At 35.9% G+C, this 11,016-nt stretch overlaps 1 protein-coding gene across 5 annotated transcripts in view; it reads right to left on the bottom strand.

The window, feature by feature from the left end:
- Positions 1-427: 427 nt before the first annotated feature.
- The window catches only part of SMAD2 (SMAD family member 2), a 94,895-nt gene continuing 84,306 nt past the window's right edge, over positions 428-11,016 (bottom strand). For all 5 annotated transcript variants that reach the window (XM_023207590.1, XM_023207593.1, XM_023207591.1 and 2 more), the window contains one exon: positions 428-8,769. In XM_023207590.1, coding sequence (XP_023063358.1) covers positions 8,646-8,769 — 124 coding nt within the window. In that variant the 3' untranslated portion in view covers positions 428-8,645. The remainder of the gene's footprint in view (positions 8,770-11,016) is intronic.

Here is an 11,016-nt window from a genome sequence, read left to right as displayed (position 1 = left end):
ATATCTTATCTAGTATTTTTCAATGAAGCCTTAAAAATGTTATTTTGTTAAAAATATATTTTAGCAAATTTCAACTCTGAAGACGTTTTTGTTTACAGCATAGATCTTATGTATTAGAGTGCTAATGTGGCATAGGCAAACTCTAAAATTAGTAAAAATGTATAAATAGCACTGTGCAGTGTGTGGTGTGTGCCTGTTGTGGGGCAATATTAAGTAGTATAAATTTATCTGCCAGGGGGATAGGATAATCTTTTATGTAACACCAAATTAAGAAAACAAAAACATGCACTCTTAAAATCATACGTCCATATGTGAAATACACTTTTTTTGGTTTCCATATAATTTAGGGAGTGAACACCAAAATGTAATCCCATATAAAAAAATAAAAATTAGAACAATTAAAAATTAGTCCCATAGTAACATGGTAAACAACTCAAATGGCTTTCTTTTAATGCTAGGAAAACTGTCCACCTTTCAACGGTGACAGGACTGTTAACACAGGTAAGAGCAAACAAGGTAAAAAGTGAAAGCACATACAGATGATGCACACAAATACATATAAAAACTGACCAGAAATCACAGGACATGTAAGCAATGTTTTCTTAAGCAGAACTTTTTTTGTACTTTAAATAGACTAAAATATTTGGTGTAGGTGGGGGAAGGACAGCAGTATTCAACAATTTTAACTTGAAAACCAGCTGTAATAAAGCCTCAGCTCATTGTTTAATAAAAATAAAAAAGGGACCACATCATACTTTTGACAATCATAGAACAAAAGCTTACAAAGAACATATTTAATATCTCCATCACAGTGCACCAAGGATGCAGCCACTGAGGACTACCAGAGGGAAACAAGGAACAGGGTCTGCATCCATCATATTGCGTTACAAAATTAATGCCATCAGAGAAAAAAATCTCACCTCACGTGCTCAGTGTTCTAGCTGGTAAGCACCTTATGAGTATGAGGCCAGAATTGAGAGAAACTGCTCAGTCTGCATCAGGACACCCAATTCCTTCACTTGCCATTGGCTGATGCATTAAATCATTTCAACACAACATTCACAGAGAAATATAACAACACATTCTGGCTTCTTGAGCAGGACAGACTGGGAAATGCAGTAGACGCCAGAGCATCAAAGGCCATGTATTTCCTCACAAGAAATCTGCAACCACAATTGGTTTCCTTTTACTATGCAAAATGTAAATTTCAGATTAAGTTTAACCCCGTAAGGACACATGATTTGTACTTACATATACACATAGGTTCAGAAGAACTTACTATCTAGTTGGCCTCTTCTCTGTTTCATTAAATCATCAGTTACCTTTGCTGGATCACGAAGTGTGAGTCTCACCACCATGCTGGTACCTTCAGCGATTACCTGTGTTATAAATCTCATGTTCCATTCACAGTAGTAAGTGCCAGTAAGTATCAGAAATGTTGACAGCCATAGTGCAGCTGAGTTTAGAAGCAACTATGACAACATAAGGAAGTGAGGGTAAATCACGAGAACACCTAAGGTGGTCAGCTCCTTCAGGTGTGCCTGGGACTTGCTTGGGTTTAGCACTGAAAAGTCCCGCATCTAGGGAAACCCTCAGTCACAGGCACATTAGGGCTGCTGGTCACACTGAGAACACTACTCACTCTTTCCTTAATATCATTAGAGAAAAGGTAAGAACTTTCAAGGGCATAAGGCTACCTTTAAAGGCATCAGTCCCCAAAATATTTTTACGTCACTAGCTAATAGCTAGTTCCTCCAAGCTTGCTAAAAGGCTAGGAAGTCCAGAAATACCTTATTTAAAGCTGTTAACTTTAAGAAGAGTTGGCAGTAATCAAGCAAATTAGTGAGCAGTGTATAAAAGCTCACTCTTGAAACCTGTTTTCAGACCTATCTTCTAAAGGTTCTTCTAGCTTTGTCTGGTTCTATAGTATTTTACTGTATTCTCTTTGCAATTAATCCAGTTTTGTATGCCTTTTTCTTTTTTTTAGGTGAAAATATTCTATGCCAACTGTTTTCCAAAGTCTTGCATTATATATTGAAACAAAGACTGCCAGCCGGAGAGACAGCCCTCTGATTACAAAGGCCCAGAATGTTACTTTTAACTGTGCTCCACCAGGAGGTCTGGCCTTGGGAAAAGATGGTGAAAGTAATATTCTCAGATATGAACATTTTTAATTCTGCCTACAATGCTGTGATCTAGTTCAACAACTGCAGAACTGTTTTCATCTTAGTATCTGCGGTTTTTCTTTCTTTACTCTTTTGTATAAAAGGTTAGTGTCACAGCTTCACTATCACTAATGAAAAGATACAAATATGCCTTTAAAGTCAGGGTTGGAAAAGCAAAAATGAGGCGTGAGGTTACACTGGTCTAAGAAAAGTACTAATTTGGGTTCTGCATTTTGTCAAACAGTTAAAGGTTTTTTAAAAAATTCAAAACTCACACATGTTACCTACTTGGTACGTGTGAATTATTTCTCACAATTTTAATTAATCTGTGTGTATATCAGTTATACAAAGGAATGGATTTCCACATTCTTAAAGCAGGAACCTATATTCACCAACAAAGGACCCTACTGTTTCTCACCAAAGTTTTTTCAGCTTGAACAATTCAACACTGGGAATAGTAAGAGTGGCAAACAAATGTTTTCTTAGGGACTTACTGAGAAAAGAAAAACCTTACTGGAAGAACAAAGACTTAGTAAAATTTCTATTGCTACAGACAAATGCTAAAAACCAACTTTATAATAACAGCATTATAAAGGGTAGAACTTAATACAGAACCAGAAATATGGCAAGTTACCTAGTGATTAACATTGCAAAATAGTCAAAAACTTCAAATCCACAGAGAAAGGAAAACAATTATGAAATGGAAAATATATAATATTTAAGTATTTTTATAATTCTAAAACTTCACTTTTGTCCTTAAATCAATATATTATGGATTTCATTGTTCAATAAATTACCATCTTTAATTAAAAATAAGAAGTAAATCAAAGAGCATATTTTGGAGCAACTAAGAGCTGTTACTTTTTGGAGGGTAAAAGAATATTTTTCTTGAAAATTTTTTGAAGAAAAATCTAAAAGCCCTCTATGTTGAGTTAATACACCTTTCTGACCCCCATCATCAATGGCATTGTTCCTCCCAGGGACTCTTAACATCTAAGCAACAGTGAAGTTCTGGGTCCATTATGGATCTCATGGCACCAAACCAAATGACACTGAAGTCAAGTTAATATACTCCAGTGAGATCACCTGTGGCTCAAGGATGGCCCAGAGAATCTCGGAAAATCCATTTATGTTGAGCAAAGCTCTGAATCACCTTCAATCAGGCTGTCAAATACAGGAAAATTTGGCCTTGTAGTAGTATTTCCCAGGGTAACTTAAGCAGCAAACTTACACCAGAGGAAGAATTAAAGAGGGAGGTATTATCAACAAAAACAACAAAGTTAACCCTAAGTTAGTACATCCCAGAGTCTGCTGGACGTATAATAATTTAGTAACGGGGTATATGACAGAGCTTTCTTTGATGATAACGAATTCTGGCTGTGATTCTGTTACCAAGTTGCCAAAAAATGGTATACTAACTGAACTGCCAAACGGCAGATTAAGAAAATTAATGTATTCCGATGGTCTGTCCATGAAAAGAAAATGTATACAGACAAATTAAGAACATTTTACCAAGATCTGAGATTCAAACAATGGAACGATTGTTTTAACACTGTTAGAATGACCCCAACTGTTAGTTTGTCTATGAATGTATACGTATATATAAATTCATACACACACATTACTTCATACTTAAAAAGATTGAGGCAGTCCTGCTATATATAGTTAGCTACAATATCCAAGATAAAACAATTCCTACTCAAAAAATAACATGAACACACGAGATAAGTTCTTATCATAAATGCTCTCATGAGGCTATCTAGTATAGCTCATATTTCCTGGTTCTAAGGCTCAAAACACAGAAATTCCACTCCAAGAGATAATTTGCCCCTCAATACCCACATACAAAGTGTAGTCTAAACAAACAAAATGGTAATAAAAAATTGAAAAGAAAGATATAAAAAGAACTCAATAGCAGGATTCTGACTACCTCTGAAGACCACACACTATCATTATTCCTGAATGTCTTAAATACAACAATCCAACATGCCCCAAGATGGAAATTTGGTATCGTAGGGAAAACATTGGCTACGACTGTCAGAAAAGTTCGTAATCTTAAACATAATTTATGCCATTTGTCAGTCACAAAGACATTTACTGAACAGAATTTTTGAGCCATCTGTAAAATTAAAATGATTGAATCAATCTGAAAAGCAATCTTCATGATGAAGAAATTAGGACTCTAGGTATGAAAAGCATGTTCCTTTTTTGTTAATAAATTCAAAGGAGAGAAACATTCTGATATATACAGATAAAAACATGGCTAACAAGCAAGAGGGTAACCAGCAAGTACTACCTGGATGTGAGCTGTCAGGAGGAAAGGAAGAATAAAATTCTGGTAATTAATAGATTCAGCAAAGTAAAGTACATGAAAGGAAGAAATGTTTGATATGTCTAAATATCAATGCCTTAGATCAGAGTAAGAAAAAAAGTCATTCATTGTTCGAGTACACAGATTAGATATCTAAAGAGATACTTGGTGGGCAGGGGCTTGGGATGGAGGGCGCACATTGGAATGTTCAGTCTTTTAAAGCAAAGACTGTACATGAAGACATATTTTAAGTACAGTGAAGATTGTCTTGTGTTACTTTATATCCCACCATAAACCTACCCCACCCTCAGACTATGAGGGTATCTAACGCTGAATAAATGCTGAAAATATTTAGTAGTTAAAGAAAAAAAGAGAAGGATCTTAAAGGTATATATGGGAAGCTTTTGGAAGAGGTAGAGAATCCAATGGCGTATATATTCTCTTCTATTTGATTTCAACAAGCAAGAGACTAAAACTGATGTTTGCTTTATCTTCAAAGTCTTAGTCTTAAACTGACAAGGGCACAAAAAAAGTGAAATTAAAATAATTTTAACAAAAGGGAAAGCATTTGACAGTGTTTAAAAGACAGACAAATCAAGCAAAACTGAATGTGGCTTAAGGTAAAAAATACAACTAGGTATTAAACAATTTGTAAAACCTTACAAAGAAAATTTAACTTTCAAGAAAAATTAGGTAGATTTTCTTCTGGCAAAGTGACAGGTCCTGAGGGAAAAAACATAATCTCTACAAGACCAAGCACAGCTCAAGGGTCAGGGCCCCATCCTAGTCATCTTTTTATTATTCAATATCTACCACAGTGGCTGGGCAAACAACAGGCATCAATAAATGTTTACTGACTGAATGTGTATTGTAAGGTATCATCAGTATAACTGATATAGCTCAAATCTAATCATGAAAGCTTCGTTAAAGTAGGATAAAAAGAGCACAATCAGTGGTATTCCAGAAGGTAGGCCTAAATCCAATTATATTTTCTAATCTCAACCAGTGGCTATAAAGACTTCCTGAGCTTCTTTTTAAAGCAATGAAACTCTTTCCAAAAGAAACACCATGCAGTACTTCAATACAGAATAAAGATGCCACTGGCTAGACCAAAGTCAGTGGGAACTCCAACAGCCTCCCCTAAGCCAGCCCCCAAGGTGTCTCTGTGGAACCTACTGGAAAAACTGCTGCTCATCTTAGAAATGTGATAGAAAGCATACTCATTCAGTTCTGAGGTCATCACACCTAGAAAATTACCAGTACTGCGAAGAATAAATCCTAAGTAATGTTGCAAATTTAAATAAAGACAAACTTTCAACAAAGAGGAGATTCTATCACTTAGAAAAATGAAAACCACACTTATAAATGTGGGGGAGGGGCAGAAAACAAAAAAACTTAGGCCACGGTAGATAAAATACAAAAAACATCGTCTCATTAAAAAGCATTAAACATATTCACACAAATGTAATTACGACCATGAAGTAAACTGCTCAACAGGTATAACTGCTCAATAGGTGTTTTCAAAGAGTTGAGTCCCAATTTCACACTGTACAGAAAAATCGCACCAGAAATGTAGAGATGTGCTCCACTACTGAAATAGCATGTAGGCACGGCTTCACTTAACACAGTAATGCAAGAATAAACGCCAAGATCAGGACCTTCTACCACTTTCAGAGTTGTTTTCTGCCCCTACAACTGATCCCTAACACCATTACAAGTTCCCAAGTAAGTAAAAGAAGGGCAGAAGCTCCACTGAGTATCTCCTACAGGCCTGATAGTGGTATTACCTAGGACATTTACTCTGCTCACAAGATGGGTAGTAGAAGACATAATTACTGGACAGCACGAAGTCTAGAAGCAAGCAGCAGGGCACTAAAACAGTGAGAGTTTATACAACAAAAGCTTGATAAATTAACTAGTATGTGGTACAAAAGCAATTTTTACAGCAAAGGTTGAGGAAGAAGATATACTAGTGAGAATGACATGAAGCAGATCACAAAATAAGGCCACCTTCAAAATATTATAAACTATAGAATCATTCTGATCTTCAAGTTTGGATTTATAGAGGTTTCTGTATAAAGCATTAATACCTAATCACGAGTTTCCTTTAGTGTGAACCTTTATGCATTTGAAGGTATTTTCTTTGCCAGGAATGCTTATCTCTCCTGGCTCATCACTTGGCTAGGTTCTTCAATGTCAGGTATTAGCTCATGTATCCTTTCCTTAGAGGCTTTCCTGGATGTCCTACCTGAAGCATCCCATCTGTTATTCTCCAGTACAGTACCCTGTTTATCGCCTTCATAGACAAGTAAGATGATTAAGGGTTAGTGTAACTGCTGTCTCAGCAAAGGCAGGAACTGTAGTTGTCTTGTTCACCTTTACCCAAAGACTAAGAAAGTTCCTGGTACAAACAGGTGAACAATAAATATTTGTTGAACGAATAAAAAATTACTACACCAAATTTACATAAATACATACACATACACACAAATACAGGAAAATGGGGAGTACGTGATAGAAAACCACCAAATGTTGAAAGTATTGAAAAATGATACCTGTAGAGATAGGTGAATATGATTTCAAAGAACAAGTACCAAAGATAGCTTCAAAAATATGAAAATTTATGAAAAGACGACCAGGAGTGGTTATTTTCCATTTCTACTAAGATGCAAACAAAAAGAAATGTTTAAACTGCAATGAGTCAATATTAGATGTCATAATTATTTGCTGTAGAATGAACTACCAACAGAGTTTCGGAAATCTCTCACTACAGAGTATGAAATATGGTCAACCACAAAACCAGGATCAGTTAAGAACAGCTCAGACTGCAGGTAACTTATAAGCTAAAAAACTTGCTAAATAAATGGCTTTTCCCCCAATTTTTAAAATTCTGAATTCATAATTATGTGTAGAATAACAATCAATTTATAAATTGAATACAACAAACTTTAAAAACAGATGGCCCATATCTGCTGATCGTACCTCTGCATCACTTTTCTAGGTATTTTGCAGAAATAATTACATTTACAAAACGTCTATTTCATAATACAATCTGGTAACTAAACCAAATCAAACTACTCGAAGAGCAGAAGGTCTGCTGTTGAAATATTTTAAAATATCTTTTGAAAAATGGGTATTTAAAGATTAGCTTTTTAAAAAAGGGATATGTATGTGGAAGTAATTCCAGCATATCACTGAAAATAATTATACTGCCACCTATGCATTTGTTTTGAGGTGGAAGGATAAATCAACAGACTGCTAGATTACACAAGTCAATTATTCCTGTTGAAACTTGGGCATAAGACAAAGGGACTTTCTCCATGTGAATTCTTACTGTACCCCAGAATTAACTGGTGCCAGCAGTATCAGTGCAACTATTACTGGTGATGATGTCATGCTATGCTGTTTTGATTATGAGGACAAAAAAGGGAATGGAAAAAAGAGGCTTGGAGAGGTTTTTAGTATGGTTTCCTTATAATAAGATTTAGCAGTTAAAAACAAACAAACAAACAAAAAAACACAAAAAGAATGACTGTTTAAGCCCCACTGAACACATTAAGGTCAAGGATTTCAAAAGTTAATCCACTTTTCTTCCCCCAAGAGTTTATTTTTGGTAAAAGGCAGAAAAATTAGTTTTTCTACAAGGAAAATCTGCTTCTAAATAATTTGAAAATCTTGATATATATTATATATTAAAAAAGACACACAAAAATAACAGAGAAGTGGGAATAACAGATTAGGTACTGTAACTTTATAAAGGTTTGCCTAGATCAAGAAGCAGCGCACACACACCTCATCTATGCAAACTAAAAATGTATATAAACAGCACAATACTGTGATACTGGATCATAATACATTACCTGTACACATAACTACTACTGTTATTAATAAACCTTTGGGACACTCAATTTTATGCCCAATAAGACATCATTAAGTCTTTAAAATCTTCTCTTCCTCTTTAATGGGAGAGTATTTCTAGACACTAATTTTCCCATCTAATATTCAAATATAGGAAACAGATTCCACAAGGTGCTTTAATTGATGAGACCTCAAGTGCTGTTTTCTCTCTTGAACTTTTGGATAGTAAACAGTCCATAGGGACCACACACAATACTATGACAGAAGAGTTGTTACATTAAGTCTTTTCATGGGACTTGATTGGTGAAGCTTTATGACATGCTTGAGCAACGCACTGAAGGGGATCCCATCTGAGTTAATACTTTGTCCAACCACTGTAGAGGTCCATTCAGATGAAGTTCAATCCAGCAAGGAGTACTTGTTACCGTCTGCCTTCTGTTTAAAAGAATACAGGAAAATGGTTATGAAATTCAAGTCCACAGGCAAGGAAAATGGCTATGTTTAGGTACACTGCATTAAAAATTTAGAGAAATTAAAAGGTTGTGTATATAATTTTGGACACGATTGTTTCAAAAAATGGCTGATCCTCAAAGTACTTCTGATGATCTTATTTTAGAAGTGATTTACAAGAACATCTTTTTCTCATCAAACTAAAATTAATAAGGTGATCTTATTATTCACCATCATCCAAAATGGAACACCTGAGAGTGAATGTAGATACTATTAATATCAGGCCAGGGACAGACGTGGTGACTCACAACTGTAATCAAAGCACTTTGGGTCAAAGCACTTTGGGAGGACGAGGCGGGCGGATCACAAGGTCAAGAGACTAAGACCATCCTGGCCAACATGGTGAAATCCTGTGTTACTAAAAATACAAAATTTAGTTGGGCGTGGTGGCACGTGCCTGTAGTCCCAGCTACTCAGGAGGCTGAGACAGGACAGTCACTTGAACCCAGGAGGCAGAGGTTGCAGTGAGCCGAGATCATGCCACTGCACTCTAGCCTGGAGAGAGAGCGAGACTTCGTCTCGTGGGGTAAATCAGGCCAAAAGGAGAGGCGTGAATAAGGATTGTCCAAGCAAATGAAGACATACAGTCACTGTACTTATCAAAACAACCACAGAATAGCAGATACTCAAACATCAAATGGAATCTAAATAAAAGTATACCAAAGCAAAAACAAAATTTTGTACAAGCTAAACCCATACCATAGAGTGTTAAAAGCTGGAATTCAACTTTCCCTGCCAAAGCCAATGAACATCCGTCTTAGCAACACCATTCGGGCTTTTCATAGTGCTTCAACAAAAGGGGCAACTCTATGGGAATTACAAATTATTCAATGACATCGTCACTTCCATCCACTGATTTTAGTTCCATCTGATTTGCTATACAGAATAAGTCAATAAATCCACTTGCTTCTATAAACTAACAGCCCTTCAAATATGAGAAAAGCCCATTATCAACTCTTCATCTCCAAGCAACACATGTTCAATATAATTTAAAACTGTACTTCCAAGGATGTCATTTTCTGAGGCAGATGGCATCAGTGCCCCACTATACCCTTCAGATTTTTCAGTGTGCTCTAGGCAACTTCCAACTGCAGGTATCTTCATTTCTGTGCCCAGGAACTTCTCTGATATACCCAAAAAGGCTAGAGGTGCCAGGAAATTAACATCCCCAGGAGCAGCCCTCAACCAAGGAAACAGAAATTGACATTTACATGCCCAGCAGTTCTGTTCCCCTGGGGAGGATAATTCTGTAGACTGTTTACTATTTCCCAAAGTTTCCCCAAGGGTGTCAGTTCTAGTGACCCACCCACTGTGGTAGATGGCTTAACAATGGTCCTGGCTGCCCTTTTCTCCCCTGTCCCACTTCCCTTTCAGGAATAAGTCATAATCCAGGTCACCCGTAGGTTTAAGAAGGCTGCCACGCAGATATATTTCTTGATTAAATACGAATTCTTCATACATCTAAATTCCCTGTTTACTACATTTCCTAATTTTTATGCTAACAACCAAGATGGCATTAAAGAAATTTAAAAAACATAGTTTTAGAAACCTAAACATTAAGTCTATTTCCTCAGCTCCAGAATGATTAAAGACAGTAAGTTCCCGGTAGCTACCCACATATCCACAGATAGATGGGTATTTGCCACTTTGATTTGTAAATGTTAGAGGAAACCACTTGATCTTCCAAAGTCAGATGTACCTGACTCCCGATACTCATAAAAACATACTGCATATTATTGCTTCTGTAATTACAGATTTTACTTTATCTCTGAGTTAAAGAATAGCAGAGTCCACAGTGAATGAAGAAGGGCAGTATCTTTACCAAGTAAAACTGCTCTTAGCAGAAGATCTATAGATATACATGGAATTCTCTCTGTAATTCACTCTTACTTCCACTAAATTCCTACCATATTTTGCATTATTCTAACCTTTTGAAGAAAAAAAGTCTGACCTGAAATATTATTAGACAACATAATTTAAATCTAATTTTGCTATCAACTCAGGTCAAGTCTAAAGTTTTAAAAAAATGGCATTCAGCATTCTCTACAGGTAACATCTCAAAAGGGTAATAATCAAAACAGAACTATAGCAAAATCATAAAATGAATGATTCTACCAATATAACTCAGAAAAATGAGTGACAAGTCTTCATTCTCTGATATAAATACATAAC

Source organism: Piliocolobus tephrosceles, chromosome 18, assembly GCF_002776525.5.
Source record: "Piliocolobus tephrosceles isolate RC106 chromosome 18, ASM277652v3, whole genome shotgun sequence".
NCBI lineage: Eukaryota > Metazoa > Chordata > Mammalia > Primates > Cercopithecidae > Piliocolobus > Piliocolobus tephrosceles.
This window is presented reverse-complemented; position numbering and strand designations above follow the sequence as displayed.